The 24,343-nt window shown below is 38.4% G+C and overlaps 2 protein-coding genes and 1 non-coding gene across 4 annotated transcripts; all 3 read right to left on the minus strand.

The window, feature by feature from the left end:
• Positions 1–3,887: 3,887 nt before the first annotated feature.
• On the minus strand, positions 3,888–7,493 carry nabp1a (nucleic acid binding protein 1a). Its single transcript, XM_067443806.1, has 6 exons — positions 6,494–7,493; positions 6,124–6,262; positions 5,837–5,908; positions 5,084–5,168; positions 4,770–4,830; positions 3,888–4,494 (listed from the first exon to the last, which is right to left on the minus strand). The coding sequence occupies exons 1-6, from the start codon at positions 6,585–6,587 to the stop codon at positions 4,292–4,294; spliced, it is 654 nt and encodes a 217-aa protein (XP_067299907.1). The 5' UTR covers positions 6,588–7,493; the 3' UTR covers positions 3,888–4,291.
• A 2,187-nt stretch (positions 7,494–9,680) lies between these two features.
• On the minus strand, positions 9,681–9,762 carry trnas-cga (transfer RNA serine (anticodon CGA)). Its single transcript has one exon. It is a non-coding gene; the product is annotated as a tRNA-Ser (tRNA).
• A 1,995-nt stretch (positions 9,763–11,757) lies between these two features.
• Positions 11,758–23,998, minus strand: cavin2a (caveolae associated protein 2a). Of its 2 annotated transcripts, XM_067443808.1 has the most exons (3): positions 23,979–23,998; positions 23,081–23,695; positions 11,758–13,352 (listed from the first exon to the last, which is right to left on the minus strand). In XM_067443808.1, the coding sequence occupies exons 2-3, from the start codon at positions 23,615–23,617 to the stop codon at positions 12,480–12,482; spliced, it is 1,410 nt and encodes a 469-aa protein (XP_067299909.1). In that variant the 5' UTR covers positions 23,618–23,695; positions 23,979–23,998; the 3' UTR covers positions 11,758–12,479. The 2 variants fall into 2 exon arrangements, with proteins under 2 accessions (XP_067299909.1, XP_067299908.1); XM_067443807.1 differs by lacking the exon at positions 23,979–23,998 and having other exon boundaries at positions 23,081–23,900.
• Positions 23,999–24,343: the final 345 nt, after the last annotated feature.

A 24,343-nucleotide genomic window follows, 5' to 3' on the forward strand; every position in this document is an offset into this window, starting at 1 on the left:
GTTCCTGTCAATGAATTTTTATTTCAAGTTGTGCTTGATTGGTCTGATGATAATGCCCAAGCACATGTTTCCTAATCCTGTATGTATGCCTTCTTTCTGGGGGATGAATATATTGTCAAAACGAGGTAGTCCAAATTAAAGGTGGGGTAAATCTTATTTCAAAACCGTTTTAGAAAAAGGACATGGGCCGAGTGGAATAACAAACTTTTAGTCAAGCCAATCAGCAGGTAAGGGGCGTGTCTACTATTGATGGTGAGAATAGCGCTCGCTCTCGCTCTGTGCACGTCATTATTCAAAACACACGAGTCATACATAACGGACATTAGCCGAGAACTAGCCTAATATATGCTGCTTGACCATGCTCGTGTGTCATGTTCGCTTGTTAGTCCATTTGCGATCGTATTGTGTCTCACTTCAGTGATGATGAGGACCCGTTCATTTCCACACCGTATGGAGCATCTAAATCTCATCACTGTGTGCTTCAAGCATCTCACAATGTCTCCGACAAGTAAGATACTATACTCCTAATATATGTTTGCTTACTCTTTTCATGATCTATATAACCCTTATCCAATCATAATTGTAATATGTCGTTAGCTGGACTGTCCTGCTTGTAGAGTTGTTCATGAGAACAGTTTGATCATATCTCTAATCTCGTCATAATTGTAATATGTCTTTAGTTGGACTGTCGGCTCGTGCTATAGAGTTGTTCATGAGAACAGTTTGTGATTTTGTGATCGCTATGACTCTAAACTTGTCATATTTGTAATTTGTCGTTACTCGTTAGCTTGACTGTGTGCTTGTGTACTATCGAGTTGTTCATGGGAACGGTTTGTGTGTGTTTTTGTGATTGCTGTAACTCTAATCTTGTCATAATTGTAATATGTTTGTTAGTTGGACTGTCTTGCTCGTGTACTATCGAGTTGTTCACTATCGGTTTGTGTTTGTGTGATAGAAGGGATTACTTTTTCATTGAATATTCGACCTGGATTAGATACACAGAGATTTAGCCATAGCCGTTGATGCCTCTAGGTTTACGTATTTGTGGGGCGGCGCTATCAAAATAGGGCCGAGACCATAGACTGGCCGAGACCCTTTTGGGGTAGGGGCGTGTTTGTTTTGGTGATTTGAAATACCAAAAACGGTTACCAGATAGCACTTACCCCACCTTTAAAAATACAATATAATTTTCCAAATAAATAATGTGTCCATTTGTTTCTTATGATCTAAAGACATGAAAAAATACAAAATTAAAAAAACTTTTTTTCCCCTGGGTCCCAGGAGCTTAACATAGGCTAATATAGTGATTTAAACACGAAGATCCCACCATTTATTTTTAAAGTTCATTTGTATTGCATTAGTGTTGTCAAAGTTTAAATCGTCTAGACAACAGCAAAAATATGTCATGGCTACAATATTAACAACTAATCATTAGTTCAAGGCAATCCACGTTATTCAAAAAAATATAGTAATATAATAAGAATGGGACACTCCAACTGCTAAACTGTTGCAGCTACAGCTTTGACTTTCTGAAGTCTTCTGAACAGAACACAAATGTGGACTGCTATAACCAAAGTATTCCATCTAGGAATCAATTTACATAAGATGATGCAGCCTAATATTAGCACACATCAAAAACGAAATTGTAGCTTAAAATCCAATGTTATAATGCATTAATGTCATAAATCTTTAAATAAATGATGTTTCAAGTGCACAATAAAAAAAAATTATCTCTCTCTCTCTCTCTATATATATATATATATATAGCACTGCATGATCAATACATGCTTGGGGCTTTTTCACAAGCGTTCATGAAATATACTTGCACACAACTACAAATAGGCTATAGTGTGCATTTTACACAAATCATGTTTTTCCCTGACGAGAACCTTAATCTTCATTTCTATACTGCAAACTAACAACAAACAGAAAAACATCTGTATGAAAAACATTGCTAATACAATAACTTTTCAATGATGCTACATCTTATCACAAAATCATATATTGCACAATTGGTATGAAGGAAATCGGCTAATCTGGCGTTGGCACTGGATGCAAAAACACTCACTAACATACTGGCACAATGCTGATATAACTCGTCCAGGAAAGGAAAGAAAAAAGTTGGGTGCTTATATAGACCAGTGTTTACTGATGGGTCACGAGTGTTAGCTGGAAACAATTTGCATGCAGGTATATTATTTTCATTAGGAACAGTTTCCCTGTTTCATTAACAGTTTATGCTAGTATTGTGTATTTTCATATTTCTGTAACCCCAAAATACCACTGTTTCTTTGTCTATTTTTAAAAACGACTATGGTTGCTCCCAACTTTTTAACTTTAGTTTTAACAAAAACAAGTTTGTGAATGCCATTTAATAACCTCATTACCTTACACACGGTAATCACGTTCTTACCATTTATACATGTTAAGTAAAGCAGGACTGTACTTATGTCTCAACCATTTTTGTGGAACATATGCACCACACACACACAAGTCAAATTCCTATAAAAACAACATACACACATATATACTATATATATATATATATATATATATATATATATATATATATATATATATATATATACATACATACATATATATATATATCAATTATTGCCCATGGAAAATGTGGGCCCTGCGGCCAAACCACTCACCTAGACCACAATTTGGGACAACTTTAAAATCTCCTCAGGGACTAGCTTCCTTACCATTACACACTCAAACCATGAAATCTGCAGATAAAGCAGCTTATGTTAACAGGCAAGGCCGAAATTACTACTTTGGCTATTAGTATTAAAGGGTTACTTCAGTAATTTAGCACATGCTTGTATCAATAGCCAACCCGGGTGTATATTCGAATGATCGAGCTTCCCTCCCCCCTCCTCGTTTTGCATCAAAGGATTTTTTTGGGCCAAATTCTAAAGACTGGTCCACGGGTTTGCACTCACAGCACCCGGCTCCGGCAGCTGCGGGGATTCATGCAAACAGAGCTGTATGGCGCACAGTGAGTATTTCAACTTTTCAAATAAATTCCTATTAAAGTTAAGCATCCAAAGGCATGACCTGAAATGGAGCAAGACTGAACAAGCACCGCGAATGGATGCCGCGCCCACGCTTACCTCAGAATGTAATCTGACTCCTGCTGCCTGTGCCATGACTTGCTCGGCTCACTCACATTATTAAACAGACACATTACATTTTTAAATTGCAGTGTCTGTTCTCTAACTGAACAAAATTAATAATTTTATGAAAATTAGCACAATGGGAGAGGCGTTACCGTGGTGGGCACGTGATCCAGTAGCCCTTTTGGAGTGGCCTTGTAGGTTGTTCTCTCATCAACATGAGACAAAAAAAAAAAAAAAAAGTTCTGTCTTTTCTCAGTCTAAAAGGGACCAAATTCAAATATAATTTCACATTTCTACAACATTAATGAACCAGTTTAAATAAACCTTAATGCTAAATCACTTAAGTACGGAACCTTTAAACTTCACTCATGCAGCAAATATAAACATATTAGAAATATTGGACTTACAGAAACCGATTCGGCTGAATAACAAATATATCCCTAAATCAATATGCATTTTATATATAATGCTAAGTCTAAAACAAAACAAACATGGCATTACGGTATATAACAGTAGGCATTTTTTTTGTGACATTGCACTGTATAAAAAGGCAAAAGTTTGCACTATATAAAAAGGCAAATTTAAATGTAAACAGCACTGAAAAGATCAAGTAGAACAATTACAACAACCACAGATTTCCCAACATTTTGTTCATTTATTCCTAATTAAATAATCCTAAGTGTCCAATCAAACTATCACCTTTCCTTTCACACGGTCACTTCTGGTATTCATTTGTTTTTTGGCCGAAGGGGGGGGGGGGGGGGGGGAGAACCCGCATAGTCAGTCACTGAAGTTTTCCCCAAATTTGCAACAGTAGTTAATCATTCCTGAATTACATGACAATGCATTCACTATAAATTAGGAGAAGAAAGTGCATCGAGTGTTCAAGTAGGGTGTATAGTTTAACAACACATTTAGGGAAAGGAAATAACTAGTGGGCCACTAATCAGGCAAAGAGTATGCCAATATTTAACTGTAACAAGTTGAATTCTAACCTTTTGTGATAAACTATGCAAATATTGGCATGTGACAACACAAAAGCACAGGTGGCAAAAGGTAGCATTAAACCTCGTATCTTTTGCTTGGCAGTATTTTTATACTGGAAGGATGGTTTGTGGAAGGATTTAAGGGAGGAGTGGGAACATGGAAGTGGTTTTGCAGTCTCATCTCTTTGAAGCCCTTCTTGGGTCCCTGCCATTGCTAATGGTGACTGTGGGTTTAGGGGGAGCAGGAAGTCCCCCTGCAGTTACTGGGGGTGGTCCATTGCCTGGAACACGCCCATTTGGTCTTCCTGGAGCCCCAAAGTTGGGATCTCGAGGCACAGGTGCAGCACTGTTATTGGGAAATACTGGCCCAGTACCATTTCCTGTTGGGCAAACAATTGAAAACAAAAAGTGGTAGACTTAATCATGTCAGAGACATACAAAACACACCACACTGAATAAGCTATTACTGTGTCATTTAGCAGACACTTATTAAAAGCAACTTACAAACAGGAGTGGGATCTCAGTAACTCCAATTGCAGAGACCCTGCAACCTTCATTAACAGCCCAGATTCCAAACCATTAAATCTACCACTACAAAATCAGCAGTAGTCACCTTAGTAGGACAGATTATGTGAAGTACTAGTCATTTGCTCACCTGTCTGCACAGGAGTACCTGCATTTTGATTTGGTGGAGAATTTCCACGCGATTCTTTACCCTGTTAAGAGGTAAGATTTGTGTTGATTTTAGCCAAACCAGCAAGGCTCCTGTTATGTACATTTTAATGGCTCGGTCTTTAAATGTGAAAAAAAAAAAAAAGTTTGCTTCTGTATACATGCCAAGGTATATGTTCTAAACAAGTACATCAAAAGCCAATGTTTTTATATAACTAAAGCAAATTATGGTATGTAAATGACTGAATGGAAGCATAATCATTTTGCATTAACATGAACAACATTGATTGGACTTGCCATCTTGTTCTGCTGGTTAGCTTGTGCTAGCAAGTCTGGATTTGGCTCACTGAAATTAGGAACTTCAGAATACACCATACAGAACCTGTGAAGAGACAAATGCAGAATTAAGGCTGCTTCTAATTACTTTAACACGTGCCACTGAAGTGGTCTCTGATCAGCCGTTTTGTCTTTGCCAAAACCAATATCTAGAGAGAAAGATGCCTGAATCCATAATTTTATGCAAATATATAGTGTCATATGTTAATGATATCTAATGAGAAATGACAGATGCATTTTTTGCACAATACCTTCAACATTCCTTTTGGTTAGTAATTTTTCAGCAATTTTACTCACAGCAATTTCTTAACTAAATGATTGAGAGCCAAGCATAAAATACAAACTTATATTTTACTATAGACCAGGTGTGTCTAATCAAGCTCAAACACCAATTTCTTGTAGAGTTTTGATGTTTCTTAATCTTGAAGACCTTGATTAGCTGGTTGGGTGATAAATACTAAAGAAAAGTGGCCCTCTGTCCTGCTATAGAAATGTCCATTAACTTAAGTTTCCAGGCTTGGAAAGAAATAATATAATTCCAGGTGTCGCCATGGGAACCTTATATTCAAGTTATTTTAGACAGTTACTGAACTCAAAACATTTGAATGGCATCATGAATGATCTGTCAGCATATTTTGGAACCGTCACACAAGGGCAAACGGCCATGCTGATAATTCACATTATATATTGTGAGAGGCAATATTTAATACTTACTCTCCTATTTTTTGTAAGTCTCCTCCTCGTCCGGTGTACAGAGTAAGGCACCCCTTCCACATCGAAGCATAACTATCCAGACACAAATAATATCTTCAAGTTGAAACACGTCATCTGTACTTGAAGAATAATTTTTAAGAGCCTTAACACAAATATTTGTACTCTGCTCGTTTTTAATAGCACGATTGCTACTGATAGTCATTTCACACGGGCTTGCAGATACGCAAAGCAGTTTAATCATTTATATTTGATCGACCGGTCTGAATAACACACGGGGTGGCTCGTACCCTCTCGTAAGGCGGATGATGTCTCCAGGCTGGATGAGGCTGCCCAGTTCATCCCACACAGAGATGGCGATGCTGCCGCTCTTATCCGCCACTCTGCACGAGCGCACCTCGTGCCCGTCCTTTGTCTTCGTCACCCGACCTGCGCGTGCACAGCAAAGTTCAGTAAAATTTCAACCATTGCAAAACTACTGAAAACAGAAGATTGCGTTACATGATAGGTGATGCGAGAAAAGTCAAAGCTGCAAGAACACGGCAAACGGAGACGTCGAGTGCAACGTTAGACATGTTAATCATAAATATTAGCTGTGATAAATTAGCTCCGCTTGTGCTAATATACGGTCGTGAGGGGCATAGCAGTGAATCCACTTACCGATTTCCAAAACTATAAAGACGATATTAAGGTTTTTCGATCCGGCCTTTACATCTTTTATCAAGAGCACAGCTTCGTTGGAGATATTCGACATTTCTGAGAGCTGAGGTGAAGGCTAGCACACCGGCTAGCGAAACCACAGCTGTGTTGGAGGATTTCTTGATCTAAAGCTAAATCTGTACTCTGTGTTGTCTGTTTTATTCGCCAGATAAACTTTATTTGGCGAATAAACTTTGTATTTAACACCCGTTTGGGAAGGCAGATGTGTTACTAGCGTAACATTTGAGGCAGTTTTTCACACTTGACCATCGAGCTAACGTTAACGGGATGAAAGTAAAAGCAGGAAATGTTTCCTCCTACACGATAATAACTATTCGTATAAAAACCACTCAATTTGTTTTCCAGACTGATATTTTAGACTTCATCCTGCCCTTAACCTTAAAAACTACGTCTCCAAGACTTGTCTCAAAGTCTGTCACTGCTCAAAATGTCTAGCATCCAGATTCATTTATAACGAGTCACGTTTTTTTGTTATCGTACATTATCAATACACGACGTCAAGTTAACAAATAGCTGTTAAAATCTGTTTCCTTTACACACAGGCGGGGTATATTGCGGGTTGCTTTTAAAACCGTGCCAGTGAGTTCGGTCACAAACACTGCCGGTCAAACTGAACACTAACGCGTCTCTTCATGTCACCTTCCATTCGAAAATCATTCATCTGGCGTCTAATCGACATTTACGGTAAAATGCTAAAACGACGAGACAGTCCATATAAAAACGGATGTCAGACGAAATAACTATAATCTAACTTTAATGTGCTTTATGAGCTGTTCGAAACTTCCTGGTGGCCTTTTAAATAGTTATAACTATATTATGTTTTCTACTTGTGACGTATTGCAGTCTTACTAAGAACAAAATAAAATAAATTTAAAAAAACCCTTTCGCAAAAGAGGGGAAATCTCTATTTCACAGTGCTATCTGCCTCTCCCTCTCTAACAAAGCGTCTGAGCTGCACCAGTGTGTTCGGTTCTTTAAATTCTACCGGATGTACCATCGCACTGTTTCGCGGGGGTGTTCACAGATGCGTTTTTGTTGTTAAAATCATACACGTGATCTCAAAACACGCACATTTGTTTGATCAGACATTGCAAATAATTCACTCTATGTTGTCCAGTATCATGGATATTACACGGGAACGAAAGCTTGAGAGAACCAAGTGTTGGTTTTTACCGTGTTCTTGTTACATTGAGCTCAACCTGATTGGACACCGTGAAAAATGTGTCCACATACATGACATGGATAGGAAATAACCACACTCCATTTCCTTGTACGATTGTCGTCGACGTTGTGTAATATGATTTGATTACACGTTCCAAAATATTTCCAAAGGCATTTAGGTTGCATCATCACCTAGCTCAGTAATACAACAGTGTTATCAGTAAAAGGCGTTGTTTTTAAAGTTTTGTTTAAAGTGGTGGTTAACCATATGCTGATGATCACGTCAAAGAAAGAAAGTACATGTTTAAGGCTATGTAGGATAAGAACATAACATTTGCTTTATCATACTTAGTGCTCGCTTTCTAATTAAAAATGGAAAACATGACCGGCTGACTAGCTAGAATCAAATGACTACATTGTTTGCTAGCACACCAGTTTCAGAACCGGATGTGAGCGACGCTACACTGTTTTCATATGGATTTTAAGCGGTTCGATGCAGTTTTTGTCAACGATACTTTTAAATAAAGTTACCTTTCAAGTCATATCCTTGAACAAGAGAAACAGTGAGATGTGAACATGAAAGAGAATATGTTGAGTTGTGTGAGATATTTCTGTCGTGATACGTGGTGGTGAACAAATATTGAATTAACATTAAATCTCAGGCTATTTTCTGTCAGTATTATTTGTAACAACATGAATGTGAACGAAATAATACAATGAATAATACTAATATATCTTTAGTCAAATGGAAAACACTTTACAACATGTTATACATTTATTCATATTTTTAAAATAGAAACAGTGTATAGTTTTAGCCTGTTACAATGAAGTATAAACTACTTTGTATTCATTGATGCATGAATAAGCTTTAAAATGTTGATCATTGTAGCCTACATCATGACAAAAATAGATTTTATTAAAAAGTATTGTTAAATATTGTAGACATCGATCCGATCAAAATGCATGTGAAAACAGCTTATATTTGACAAAAGAAAATTACATATGTTGATTGCGCGAACTATGACTGTTTAAGCCCCGCCCATCACTTCCGGTTCAGTCAGTGGATAGGGTTCTGAAAGTTGACTGCACTGATCAGGGAGTCAGCCCATTGACTTATGTCCTGATCAGTGCCCTGAATAGTGAACGGGGAGCTGATTGAGACGCAGGGTCTGTTTCCCAGGATGGTAGCGGAAGGTACCGCCTTTTTCGTCTATAATTGGCTAGAAGGCTCTCCTCCGATTGGTTCTCGTGACACGTTCATGAGAGGCTGTCAGTAGTCTGTTTTGATCGTCTTTACAACAGAAGTAAACAAAATCAATCCAACCTACTAAGAAAAGCGCTAAATGTGCGTGTCTCCAGATTGATGTTTCAAGTTCACAATTTCATAGCCTGTTTAGATCGTGTTTAGATTAGTCTAAGCTGTTTGGGGTAATTTTGTGACGAACATGTGAACTTGCAACGAGTACAAATCGGACCAACCTACGTTTCGTAAACTCGCCGTGGCTCTCAAGTACTGAACAGTTAGAGTACATATTGCATACGTAGGCCTATGTATTGCCTTGGTTTAAGATGTATCCAATACAATAAAACGGCACTATTTTGCCCAGCTGTGCAGTGCAGTGGACTATTCTAGACTAATGAAAACTAGTGGTGCATCATCATGCTCAGTTTTGACTTAAGGTCCATTAAATAATACAAACAATTACACAGGGAGTATGGAAGGCAGTGAGACATGTAATGACTATTGTACACTGCACTGGAGTAACATTGATTGACTTCATTTACTTCGGTTGTAAAGACGATCAAAACAGACTAGCTTACAGCCTGCTATGAACGTGAGATATAACCAATCGGAGGAGAGCCCTTCTAGCCAATAATAGATGAAAAAGGCGGTACCTTCCCCTATCGCCTGCGGGGCTGAAGCTGGATACTATGGTGTCGCGCTGTGATGACAAAAAAGAAAAATCGTCACGAACAGGATTCGAACCTGTGCGGGGAAACCCCATTGGATTTCGAGTCCAACGCCTTAACCTCTCGGCCACCGTGACGCCATCTTATTTTATTTCGCCATAGATATAAACCATAAAATTATTCATTGTACGTGTATATGTCGTGTTTAGTTTTGTGTCCTTAATTACACCTACATTTATATTTGGTCTAACATGGCTTAGCTTAAAAATAAAATAGTAACCTAACTAGACAGATTTCTCATCTCGATTACATTTTTTAGACAGTTAAATTACTGTCTAAAATCTGTCCAAAAAATAATAAGCACGTTGTCTTTTGTACCACTGGTGGTAAAGCACATGGTCTTCAAATAAATGTCCATGATGTGATACTATTGGAACAAAGGCAATTACAGGTATTACATGTAATGGAAAGCAGACGTACACTTGTTTTAGTGATACGGTTACGTATTTATTTATTGCCAAACAGTAATTTTATGCGATCAACGAAAAAACAGATTATTGATATTTCTTCAAAAACTAATGTTAGTTTATAGGCTTAAAATCGCCAAGAAGCAGAGGAAATAGTAAACTGACGGCATTTGGCCACACGGCGGAGACATCATCATTTATTAAAATTAAGCTAGGCCTACTAAAAAGTTGTTCCAAAAAGCAGCTTAGGTGGCAGCTTAGAAGATAACGACAACAACAAAAATAAAACAACAAATGTGAATCCCTTCTGTTTCATTTGAAAATCTTAGCAATATTTTTCAAATGTTTTATTTAGAAGTCGACAGATTACTGCAACAATGGCAGCTACAACCACGCCCTTCAGCTCCACATTTGTGAGCTCTATATAAGACCTAACATTCCATTATGCATCTGCACATACCCTATAACCTGTACCTTTTGTACAAAGTAGCCTAATCTCTGTTAGGGAAGGAAAAAGCTCACATAAGCTATGGTGTAAACAGTGTAATGAGTCTTCTCTTTATGGCACATATAATCACAGCTAGAATCTCCTTACATCTCATACCCCCTTACATATTTTACGCTGTCATTCTTATCCGTTTCTCAATAATCCCTGAACTTGGAGAGATATGCAGGCTACATGTAACCTGACTCCTCAGTCTACCTGGGAGCCAAAGAGATTTTACATGCCAAACTCAGTGACTATTCACCACATATTCCACATTTACTAAGAGAAGAACATAGGACTCAAAACACTATAAATCTTGATTTGCACTAAGTTGCATTAATAAATGCTTAAATGTTTTCTATAATGGTTCATTGTTTCACAAATCCACAAAACTTAAACTAAGTGATTCCTGAAGTTGTTTTATTGATGTTGAGCATCGCTGCTGTGGCGTGACGCAACACCAGCATGGGGTAGTGTGTCCGAGAGGGGCAGTGAGGAGGCCTGCAGGCAGCACACCTGTAGAACATGCGGGTACTCCATACCTCAGCTAACCAGTGGAAACTACAGCCATCAATCCCTTCCCGGTTCCTCTTTTTCCAGTCAGTGGAAAATTAACTGCAGAATAGCTATCCATCAGTACCAGGAATGTACCTTCTTCACTTGGTATGTGTGTGTATATCAGAGATTGTGCGTGTACTGAATAGTTTAATGTGAGCTAGATGTGACTGTTCAGAAAAACGATTAAAAGCTTATGGAACCTGGGTGCTAAGCTTTAGTTAGAAGTCTATCTGGCAGTAATTTAATGTTTACAGGTCTGAGTACTTATTTCATCACTGAATCATCTAAAAAATATTAGTGTTAGGAGAATATGGCGTTATTACATCAGCCGTATGGAATGTTTGACAACACAAATACTTCTTCTTCACTGTATTTAATAGGTTCTCTGTGTGTGTATGTGCCCTTGCCGTTCACTACAGCAGTAACTGGAGAGTTGTTGGCAGTGAGCAAAGTTTCCATGGAGATGGCAGTCAATTGTGCTGGCTTTTCCCCAGAAAATGTGTAAACATCCTCATAGACATCTACTTATTCAAGCCTCGAGATGGATTGCTGCTAAATATTTTAATAAAAGTTATAAAATGTAAAAAAAAAACATTGTCTAAAATGTCACCTCTTGCGTTTTGTAGTTGTCTGTTTTATTTGTATACTTTATACTGTTTGTACATTAGTAATGATGTTTAATGGCATTATGATATCATGGTACTGTATGCTTAGCATGTTCATATGTGATATACCATAGTGTACATGATACTCCAAAATATTTTTAAGATAGTACTGAAAAAAACAAACAAACAAAAACATAGCACTGTTTCCAAAAACCATAATACTTCCATATACTTTATTGTAGACAATTTAATACTAAATCTTATGTACACTGACGGAAGAGAGTCTGAACTCCAGCATAACAAAGGGCAGATTGGCACACACATTGCCTCTCCTACACAAAGAAAAAAAAATAGATAGAGAGTGAGAGTTCAGGCATTTCAGTTCAGTCAATTTCATGGTATTCACAGGCTCCCACAGGAAAATATAGCTATTTCGGTGTATCATTGTGGTGACAGTGGTCTGAACTGCTGTACCATTCTCTGGGCCTTTGTACACAATCTATTTGAAATGGAAACTAAATGGAATTTCCTCCTACAAGAACATGCTTAATTTCTGAACATAACACAATAGGTTATAGTTGCATTATATTTGGGGTTAATTCAGGGCGATATGTTATTCTAGCAGACATGCTAACATTAAACAAGCTCAGGGACAAGATACCGGTGGCAAAAGGGAGAAACTATGCTTCCCAAAGTCTCAAAAGTAGATGGAAGTCGGAGGGCTAGAAAAACTATATTTAAGAAGTTAGCTCAACAGTAGCCACAGTCGACGGCGGAGACACGGGCACTTCTTCTGCGGGTCTTGATTCTTTCTCCTCCTCTTCCTCCTTCCCATTTTCATCTTTATCATCATCAGTGTCATCATCTTCTTTATCCACTTCCTCTTCAGCCAGAGTTGCAGATGGACCGTTCTCAAGATCTCCAGCCTCACCTGTGACGAACATCTCTCCGTCAGCACTTCCTGGTGTGGAGGGGCTGCGGTGATCATCTCCATTTGCTTTTTCACTTGGGAAGTGTAACTCAGCCATGGGCAGCTCACCGCCAGGTCCCCCAATATTGGGAAGCTCCACTGAAGTTTGGTTTCTGGGTGAGCTCCCAGACTGCTTGGCGGAGTCAGGGTCTTCATCTCGTACCTTCTTGACATTGAATGTCATTGGCGAGACACGGAATGATGAGCTCTTGGAAGAAGAGCTCTTCGGGTGGTTGGGGGTGAAGCTTTTCTTGATCTTTTCACGTTGTTCTGGAGGCACGATCTTGTTGATCTTCTTCTCAATGCTGCTTCGCGAAAAGGCCTTTTTCAGACTATCCACCTTCTTCAGACTGGAGCGCTTAAACTTGTCAGCACGAGAACGTTCTAGGCGTTCATTTCCCAAGCCTGGGAAGCTATCTTCATGCAGATCCGCCATGGAATCATCACCGCCCTCAGCCAGGGGGCTCATTGCTCCTTTTTCCTCATCATCATCGGAGGAGAGGCTGATGGTCTGCAAGCCTTCATCTTGAGAGTGGTTTAAATCAGGGAGTGGAGTTGGTGAAGATGGAGCGATTTCATCCTGAGAGGTGGAGGCCAGGCCATCTTTAGTGAGCAGAGTGGAGGGGATTTCATTGTCTTCCTAAAAATGGGAGAAAAAGAAAATACATTTAACAAAGCTTGAAAGGTTTTGTGTAGTGTAGGAAATAGTGTCCCTCCCCCATTTTTTTTTTTTTTTTGCCTATACATTTTCGCAGACAATCTCCAAAGCCACTTACACTGCACACAGTTTATCAGTTGATGTATTCCCTGGAAATCAAACCCACAGCCTTAGCATTACTAGCACCAGACTGTACAGTAAAGATTTGTTTCAGGTCCGCACACAATATTCTTGTATCAATAACCAAAACAACTAGATGAGTCAGTTTGCGCTGTTGTTTTTTAAGTTACATTGTGCAATCTGTTGAAAAACCTGTTTGTGGCACAGCTAGCTTTACAGAAGACATGTGGAGGCATTGTCTTGGAGTTATCCCAAAGCAATAAAAAACGGCACACGGTTTAGGTTTATTTTTCCCACCAATTTTTTTTCAAAAGCTTTGATTTAAAACTTACATGTATAAAAATGTTAACTGAAATCTTGTTTCTATTCTCGAGTCAAAAGTTTCAGTATGCTTCATATCTCAGTATATGTTGAATCCCATCGCTTTTATTGCTAATGCAGCATGTACATACAGAAAATATAAATATATGTTACATTATGCATAAATAAATATTTGCTCAATCATTTAATCACTGAAATAAACAATACAACCATCCCCCTCCCCCCACACACGCCAAATATGCCACACCCTTTCAAATTAAATTTCAAATTAAATCACAGTCAAGTTTAAAACCTTGACTGTGATTTAATTAAACTGTGCTTAATATTTGTCGAATGCAATTATTTTTATAACTTATATTTGTTTCTTATTTTGTGATATAACTAACATTAAAAACACAAACTGTACAATAACTAACATTAAAAAAATCACAAAATATCCCACGCTCTTTCAAATCTCTCACTGACAAAGATAGTGCAGAATCTTCTCTTATCTCCCGTGCTCTCCCCTCATACTCGCAGACCCCTGACACATACCTCAGACACGGCTGCTAAGGTTTACAGGGGTTATGCTTCACGCTTAAGGAGTAAATTGAAGATCTGACCCTCAGGGAAGGGCGGATTAACAGCACGAATGAAGCTTTTGCACACGCACTTGCTCCCTCCTAAGGGCATTAAGCACACTCCCAGTAGCATGCACTGTTCAATCTCTAAATATTTAAATGACAGATCTGTTGCCTGTATTTCAGTTTAAAACTGCAAATGCAAGTGCATAAACAAATCTGCAGATGCCAATGTCCCTGTCTCTAAATAAACCTTTTACAAGTCAAGCGATGTTCTATCCTATCTTCTTGACGTTGAACGTCGGTCTGTGTTCTGCGATGGTCAGCACTCACGAGCTGAACTGCTGTGAGGTGTGAGCTGCTGAAATAAGCCAATCAGAGCAGAGCTCAACATTGATATTCATGACTCTTCCAAATAAGGCAAAAACAGAACATTACATCCTAGGGACAATTTATAGGGTTGTAAATGGACCTGTAAAACTGTATCTGGACAATGTTTGCCCTTAAATAAGCCACATACCCTCTATGTAGATATCAGAAAACAATTTAACATATTGTTTCAAATCATTCTAGGGCACCCCCCCACCCAGTATCACCTGAGGGCAGAGATCAGAGATCCAGTCAAAACCAGTGTTGACTCTGGACAAACCAGTTCCTTCACAAGCACATGTAACACCCCTCAGGTTCAAGAGAGACGTGGAAACCAGAGATGGGAGTTGGCTGGGAGTTCGGTTAGCTCTGGAAAAGTATCAGTTTTTAATTTGTAATAACCAAATGTCTATATTTGTATTTTATTTCATAATTAATAATAGAGTGAAACTTAAGCAACAACTTTATATTGTTTTCAGCCAACCATACAATAACTGTAATTTAAGAAACTACGCAGATGAGGGATGTAGGGATTTAGATGTTAGATTAAAAAAACTTGAATTCTGTAAAATGATTTCCTGTTGAAATATGTTGATTCAGCTCAAATCTAATTAGTTTGTACCTGGAGGGTCTTGTCAGACGAAAAGTCCACACATGAAATATATCTCTATATAAGCCTGGGAAATTTCACACAGTAGTAGGTTGACCCCAATTGGAGGGCTTTATTAAAATAGTCTCAGCAATGTCATAAAAAGTAGTAAAACTAACATATATTAATATAATGATCCTTTGGGAATGACGTCATGCAACTAGTTACAGTTATTCTACACATACATTCATATTTTGAATACAAGCTGAAAACCAAAGCAGGGAGTCTCTGTTTGGTTAGTTTCACTCTTCATTTATCATTTGCATTCTTAGTTGAAGCTGTTAAAGCCTTTTTGATTCCGCTCTGTATCCACCTTCTTAGCATTTGTAACGAAGTGATAAATCAAGACGTTTGCCATTCAGATTTTGACCTTTATCTAAATACACAATGGCTTGTGAGGCTCAGAGGAAGAGAAAGTGGAGGGGACTGAAGAAAAGAGAGAGGGAGAACTTTTGAAAACATTGTGTCACATGCTGATACCCCTGGTTCAGTGTGTAATGGGAGCCTGTATAATTAATGCACCCCGCTGGAGGCCTCTGGACTTTTTGGAGGGGAAATATCGAAAGAGATGAGAGAGACTGGTGTGTGTGTGTGTGTGTGGATCAGGCTCTTACAACCTGAACAGACAACACAAGAGCAGCAGAAAGCACAGGAAAGAAACAGAGGAAAGACAAATATAAGAACAATAGAGGATGATACTATTAAAAAAAAACACAAAGGAAGGATGTGTCACTGGTGGATGTTTGCAGTATCGCATTTGTTCTTACTAAGGGAAAGTGGCTCTCAAAGACTGTCATTACAATACAATACTTAATATAAAATCATATATATTATATATATATATATATATATATATATATATATATATATATATAGCCGATAAGTGCTATTTTAGTATTATTTTATATACTATAAGTATTTATGAATATTTTAAATTAGCTTTTATTTTTATACTTTCTGTTTTAAATTTTGTTTATGTTTTTGTCATTTTTATTATTATTTTAAAAAATATTATTAATTTGGGTTTAATTTATTTCTTGTATTATGCTGCCAAAGCAACATTTCTAATTTGACTTTAGTTTAGTTTTAGGCTTTTCCGTGTAGCCTAATCCTTATTTAAGCTTTATTTTATTTAATTTATTTATGTTGTTTTAGTTTTTATATAAGGGTTTTAGTTTTTATATTAGTTAATTATAATGATAACCTGGAAAAACTGGGGAAAGACAAAACACACCATAAAACAAAAAAGACACAGACTTCATACTTTGTCTTGTGAGTAAATGATTCTCCAGCTGTCAATTCCTATGCAAATCTGACTCATAAAAAGTCTACACCATCTGCACAAGTTTTGATTTTAAATGAATGTCTAACTATGTCATGACTGGATATCATGTCTGAAACCCTTCTCTAATTTACCCCCATTCAAGTTAATTATAAAACACGTTTATAAGTATCTGAACACATAAAACACATGGCCCACAGTCCATTTGTGATGCAAAAAACAAAACAAAAAAAACAACACAAACCAGACAAAAATATGCTCGCTCATCCGTTACCTGTTTATGATGTGTGGAAGAAGTTCAGGGAATCTTTGGCCTCACTCCAGATGGAGAGAATAAGTATAAAGCAACAGCCAACTGGCTTGAACACACAGTTCAGTGAGATGCTGGGCAAAGCAATGTGCTATCAACGCCTCTGATCTGCGGCACTGTGGTTAAAAACTATGGGAAAGTGATACTTAAAGGGCCATCTGTGGACTTTCGACCGTCTTTTACTGAATTAGCCAGTAGGGTCAACTGCCCTGCAGAAATGAAGAGCATTTAAAAAAAATAAAATCTAATTCGGACTGCCTGAACTGATGAGAAGTAAGCTGTCTAAGAAGGGATCTGATCGTATCTCGTTCTCTCTCTCAGATTCATATTAAGAAAGCTTCAATGTCTCTGTCTGTCTGGCCGCTTGAATTAATCACATGATTAGTCATGCTCCCTGAAGTATCATTTTTCTAATTAGACTGTATTTCTTTGAGTGAGTCTAATAACACCTGCAGTGTCTGGATCATTTCATCTTTGCAGGGCTGGACTTTTCAGATCACCCGTGATGAATTTCTTATTTAAACAGTAAGTTTGGGCGGGGAGCTTGTCTATAAAAAATAAAAGAACCAACATATTAACCGGTAAACCACCATTGCTACTTTCTAGTCAGTTGCAGATGGTATTTACATTCAGGGGTGGGGCATTCTTAATCCTTAGAACATTTGATTGGATAAATATCTGTGTTGTGCAGGATGAGTCACACCGCACTTAACTGTGAGCCCTTGCAAAAATTACTAAGCAATGCATGGGTGCTGGAGGAATCATGACTAGGAGGCAGGAAAGTGCATGAGCACACTTCAGCTCCACTGCACCAAAGTGAAAAGGTGAATGGTTCTTCATTTATGTCAAAATAAACCCTGACTGGATGTTTGTAGGCCATACATTATCTGTGGAATGATACAAGAAACATAAAAACTAACACACGAGGTTGCTGTGGCAACAGTCAAATATACAGGTTGGCTGTCATTATTCAAAAATGTTTGACTGCTGAATGCTGCGACTGACCAAATCAGAATCAAGTATTTCAGAGCGTTGTAATAAACAAACATTTATTACATTTATGTGTGCTTATGTTAGTTCAGAGATACAGGGAGGAGACGCGTTGTCAAACCAGAAATCCTGCACAGGAACGTCTCTCTCTCTCTCTCTCTCTCTTCTCTCTCTCTCTCTCTCTCTCTCTCTCTCTCTCTCTCTCTCTCTCTCTCTCTCTCTCTCTCTCTCTCTCTCTCTCTCTCTCTCTCTCTCTCTCTCTCTCTCACAGAAATCAGTTTGTTTTCCATTGTTCTCATCCAGTTCATTCTATTTTGTTCTTCTCCTCTGCTGGTTCCTCCCTTATCACAATCTATTCCCTGGCCTTAAAACTGATTTTCTTTCTTTCTTTCTTTCTTTCTTTCTTTCTTTCTTTCTTTCTTTCTTTCTTTCTTTCTTTCTTTCTTTCTTTCTTTCTTTCTTTCTTTTGTTCTTTCTTTTCTTTCTTTCTTTCTTTCTTTCTTTCTTTCTTTCTTTCTTTCTTTCTTTCTTTCTTTCTTTCTTTCTTTCTTTCTTTCTTTCTTTCAGGAAAGGGCACAGTAATCCTAATGAAAGGCAGCCTAGGACAACTACAGTTTTATGCCAACCCGAGCTTTAAAAATAAATGATATTTGCAATCTGAATCAGTATGCTCTCAGATTAAAATAGCCGGAACAAATCACTGAAATGCACCATCAGTGTCAGATAATATAATCATTGATGAGATCAAATCAACACAATCATATCCAGATGAATGCTCTTTGTTGTTGAACAAAATGAACTGTGCACATCCGCTACGAGAAATTGATACAAATCTTTAAGGAAATCACGCTTTTGATTGATGAAAGAATGTGTTTTGTTGTATAACCAAGTGTTATTGTGCCGAACCATCAGAGTGAATAGGTTTTGATCATCAAAATCTGCTCTGTCGCTATAAAAAGCTCTTTTTCGTTATGGGAGGGCCCGTAAACACAGGCTATCGGGTTGTTTCCCTTCTCCCATCCTGTAAGACTGTCACTTTCCCACAATTCACATTTGCACACTCATTTGTTCTACCTTTCACTGAACATCCTGATCTTGAGGATTAACGTCTATGTTGTGCGAAAAACAAAATGCACAATTAAACAAATGCCGATGTATTAACTTGGTCAATCATTCGTGGCATTGCTTGGATCTCAAGCAGACTTACATCATCCTAATGAAGGCGTTCCATGGCACCCCTGGGCCAAAATAAACCCTGACAATGTTCAACAGGATTTCAGAGGGTGAACTAATGAGGGGAATCGGAGCGACTACAAAGGTGTAAAAAATGACAGTTGTCAGATGGTTTCGTGAACGCCCACTGCAGAAACATCTCAGCCAAATCTTTCCTTCCTTCAAAAACATAAAAGCAATAAAATATGTTTTATAACCATCCATAAAATCCTCATGTTTGCCATCAGTCATGCAGCTTGCCAAACTTTGCACGCCTTGGTGAAGACCTTTAAGGTGCATGTAATCCCTTATAAGTATAGAAAGAGTTTTTCTGCTAGACGTCATGGAAAACACAGACATTACCGATCTTTATATCTTAGATGAACAAAAACAGCATAAGTTATGAGCAGGAGATTATTGCTGTGAACACATTTAACAATCCTTTCACAAGCACAGTGAAGAGCTTCAGCACGTAGAACCACATTTTTTCAAGAATCAACACTCAGTCTTCCTGAGAACACAGCAAGATCAGTGATGCATTAAACATAAACAAACAGAGGTTTAAATGGGCAGTAATTACTGCAGATCATTAGTGCTTGTTAATGGAAACGAGGCAGTTGACCGGAATGTCTCTCCCACACACACATGCACTTTTCAGTGCCAAACTTAGTGTGTTTACTGCAGTTCTTTCTTTCGGAGGGCCCTTGTGTGTTCAAACCGCACCTTCCATCTCCAAATGCCTTTACACAGTGCACAGAACGTTTATAATTACCACACAGGCTGCGTGAGCATCGTTGAGATGCCAAAAAATGGAACAAAACAAGCAAATGCGCAACCAAAGAGCAATAGTGCTCTTCCAAAGCAAACTTCTGATGCCGAACGGTTCTCCCTTGTGTTTGTATTCTGTGTTTACTTTCAATAGTGTTAAAGGGGTGGTCGCTCTACAGAACAATACACTATTGTTTTATCGGCCTATGGTATATGGACGTGCACATCACTTTTCATTATCAAAGACAGAAAACTAAAACAAGAGAAAAATGTCGACTTAAATGAGTCAGTGAGTTAAAGATCCTTGTCCCATAGGGCTGCTCAATAATCAAATTTCCAATTGTTACAGATGCCACAGTTACATAATCGCTCAAAGGTGCAATTATAAGTCCACTTACATTATTTTGTATGCTTAAGATGAGTTTTTTTTTTTTTACAGGTTATCTTAAGGGTTTTTAGTTTTTTTAGTTTTAGTAACATTCTAATGTCATTCATATATATATTTTATTTATTTAAAAAACCAAACCAAACCAATGTAGAGTTGACAATTGAGAATTGACAATTGAGGCTTAATGCTATGGAAAGCAATACAAGTTTTTCAGGAAGACTTCAGCTTGTTTATTTTCATATAAAAATGGCATAAACTTGCTTCAAACATAGCTATAAGCCACTCAAAACATGATTTTTTGTCATAATTATGCAGCCCTTTTATCATGTCATATTTGTATTGACACATGTGCAGCAAATGTGAAACATCACCTGCAGCTATAATGCCGAACATGTGTCAGTGTCCCAAACAAGAAAGGAAAGTACATGCCTGTGCTGTTTCGTCACTATCTGAGGTAGGCATTTTACCAGGGCAAAGTGTGTTTTGACAAAAATTACGTTTAAGAACTAAAACACTTTAAGACACCATGACAGTGGAAGTAGGTGAATAAAAAGGTCATTGTGAGAAAGGAAGATAAGGAAGTCTCATTTTTTGACACACAGTCACAAGTATACGAAACAAAATCACAATTATATGAAACCAAATTTGCAATTATGAAACTCAGATTTACCTTTTAATTTATATTTAAAACTGAGGTGGAAACTTGCTACCATACCTGACAGTCTATAACACACATTCATCCACATATTCACACAGCAGCCTGTGCGTCTGTGTGTGTGTGTGTGTGTGTGTGTGTGTGATCACTTAGTGTACTGCAAGAATATATATAAGTACCGTTCAAACATTTGGGGTTTTTAAGGTTTTTTAAGCAAGTCTCTTATGCTCACAAGGCTTCTTAAAATATTAATGTATTCCCGATGGCAAATTTTCATACTTTTATGAATAGATCAAGTTCAAAAGAACAACATTTATTCAAAATGAGTCAAAATTCAGTATCTCTGAACTAACATTATAAAATGCTTTTTCTACCATGTTTGATCAAACTAAATTGTCCTTGTGGAATAGAAGTATTAATTTCTATATAAAAAAACATGGTAGACTAATTTCATAACAGAAGTGCTAGTCCAGTGAATGTATGCGTGTCTGGCTCTTCTTTTCATCTTACATCATGTTCCCAAAGTAGATATTACAATGTCCTGCAGCAAACTTTCTGCAAGCCTGCACTCATGCCAAAGTGTTTTAACAAGCTGAATTCATGCTGATTATCACTTTAGAGAATCACCTGCTGCTGTAGCGGTCACAAAGGGAACGGTTAAGACTTGGGATCAGCCATTTTCCGCACTGTTCAAGCCTCATGGGCTTCCTCTCTGACAACTGGATTAGTCATCATCACCCCCTATAATCAACTCTCTCCACACTGAGAGATTGCTCTTATTAAATCCTGAAATTCCTGAAAAGATCCTGTTTTACTTAGCCGTATTTATAAAGTTAATAATTTTGAATGTACATGCTTATGTCTAAAAATCTGTTAACCTCAGCCTGTTTCAAGAAACTTTTTTTTTTCAAAAAAGGAAATTCTCATGAAGACTTATGAGGACTTCTTGTGAAGGAAACAAATCCATTTTACATTATACAAATTTGTTTTGCTAGTTAATGCCTTTGTGAATGATCAAGTGAACATGATGGATCAGGATGAGTCTCAAAGAAGCTAGAGAAAAGTTTGTGTTTCATATCTATTGAGGTTTAAATGTTCTTTGGCATTTAGCTCATTCTGCTATTGAATGACATTAGCCTCAGGAAAACTGATTCCCAGAAATCATTTTGAAAAGCAAAACTCTAGCACCCATCAGAAATGCCTTTACCTGCTTCTACAAGTTAAAGATCACTGTCCCAGCATGTAAAGCTGCATGTGGCTCGCTCCAGGGCAATCAGATAAGAATACTATTCTAAAAGCATGTGCCCCACGCAGTCGCTTAAATCAACACGACGCACCCTTTACATTAACCAACCTGCATAATAGCACTTCCTGAGTGTGTAAAATTTCTTTATCTGAACATACAAAACACCTCACCGAAAGATTAGAGGAAACTAAAGCACAGGTCACATAGCTGGTTTAGCCAGAAGACTCGACTTTACAATCTCAGTTTGTTTTACATTTATTTGTAAGGAGAGGCTTTTCATTTAATGAACCTACTGTAAACAAAGTGATCCTTGAGCTTTATGGCAAAGAATGCTGAAGAATGTGAGAGTTTTGCAGGAAGCTCACATTTACACACATTCTTAAATGATCGCACACAATATTGCAATTCCTCAGCAATCTGCGCAATCTTCAAACATTTCTTCCCAGCTGCAGTCACAGGAAGAATTCCCAAGAACCTTAGTTTCATTCATGATACACCACTGCACACGTGTCCTGTCACACACCACTAAAACCCTAAAACACTGAAATCTAACTTTCTCTGCCATTATTGTGTGCATCCTCTTGCAAATATGTTACATTTAGTGCATTTTGTTTTCTCACTAAAGAATCAAAATAAAATATTTACATGGAGTTTAACATTAAAAAAAGCTATATCAAAGAAAGAGATAGAAATCACGTGTTTCAGTGGAAATAGCGTTAAACTGTTATTAGCTATGAAAAACAAGCTATAAAGTTTCCTCAAGTGTAGAAAAACCTCATTCAGACACATATTTTTATCTTTAAAGGTTCCTGAAGAGTAGGATGATCTCAGTCTGCTCACCTGAAAGATGATCACTTTAAAGTGGTTCCTCTTCAGCAGATGGGTGTGGTTGGCCTCCAGACGCTTCACCTGGCTGCTCTGTCTATCCAGGCGCTCCCTCACCTCCTTCACGTTGTTGCCAGTCTTGCGAGAACGCTCCAGCAGCTTGGACACGCTGTTGGCCGTGGACATTTGGCTCTTGGTAAGCCGGGTCACGTCCCCCTGCACCACCCTTACCGCCCCCTCCAGCTCGGCCTGCTTCTTCTCCATCCTCCGCTGGTTCTCCTGCACCGACTCAATCATCACCACCAGCTTGTCGAGAAGAGCCACCACCGTGATGGCGCTGACCTGGCCGCCAGGGGCCGTCGGGCTGGTGGGGGACTTGGGGCCCAGACGGGAAAGGGTGTTGACCGGGGAGGAGGGCACCGGGCTGGGGTTGAAACTCGAAACGAGGATATCTTGGGCATCCTGAGCATCCGGAGCTTGTGGCGTCAGGGTGGTTTCCTCCCTGGGTAAGGTGGTTGTGCTTTGCTCGGCGTGAGAGGAGTCTTCACCCATCCTGGAGTCAATGCTGGTGGCTTTGAATGGTGTGGTTGGATTGACTCTCACAGACACTCTCCTGCCTTCTGCGCCTCTCTAAAAACAACATTCCCAACACTCCACTTAAAAACCTCTCACACACCCAGGGGAGGGGCCTGGTTGCTGTGGTAGTTAGCCCAGCCCATCAGAGTAATGCGAGTAAAGAGTGTCAGTGTCTCACTGCATGTGTATTTTCCCTCGGTGCAATTTCTGTATTGTTTGATCCGCTTGAATTTGCAGTCAATAATGTTTTTGATAATGAGGCATATTTTGATGACACTAGCCACAGGCGTGTTTGTGTGAAGGAATGTGGGTGTATCTGTTTTATGTGCACATGCACCTGAATGTCTCTTCATTTCTTCATGAATCTCTGCTGCCGTTTTGTCCCAGCTGTCCGGCAGACTGGAACAATGTCACTATGGAAATCAGTGTTTGGACAGTTTGGACGGTTAATCTGTGGCCATGACACCGTGCCAGACTCAAGCATCCCCCCCCCCCCCCCACACACACTATATGCTTAATAGAGAAGAATGTGTTCTTCAAAAAAATGAAAATTTTGCCATTATTTACTAACCCTCATGTCGTTCCAAACCTGTATGACCTTCTTTCTTCTGTGGATCACAAAAGAAGAGTTTTTTATGAATGTTCACTTGTTTTTTTATTCATACAATGAAATTGGATGGGGACCAGGGCCTGCCAAGGTCT

The sequence above is a fragment of the Pseudorasbora parva genome, chromosome 5, assembly GCF_024679245.1.
Source record: "Pseudorasbora parva isolate DD20220531a chromosome 5, ASM2467924v1, whole genome shotgun sequence".
NCBI lineage: Eukaryota > Metazoa > Chordata > Actinopteri > Cypriniformes > Gobionidae > Pseudorasbora > Pseudorasbora parva.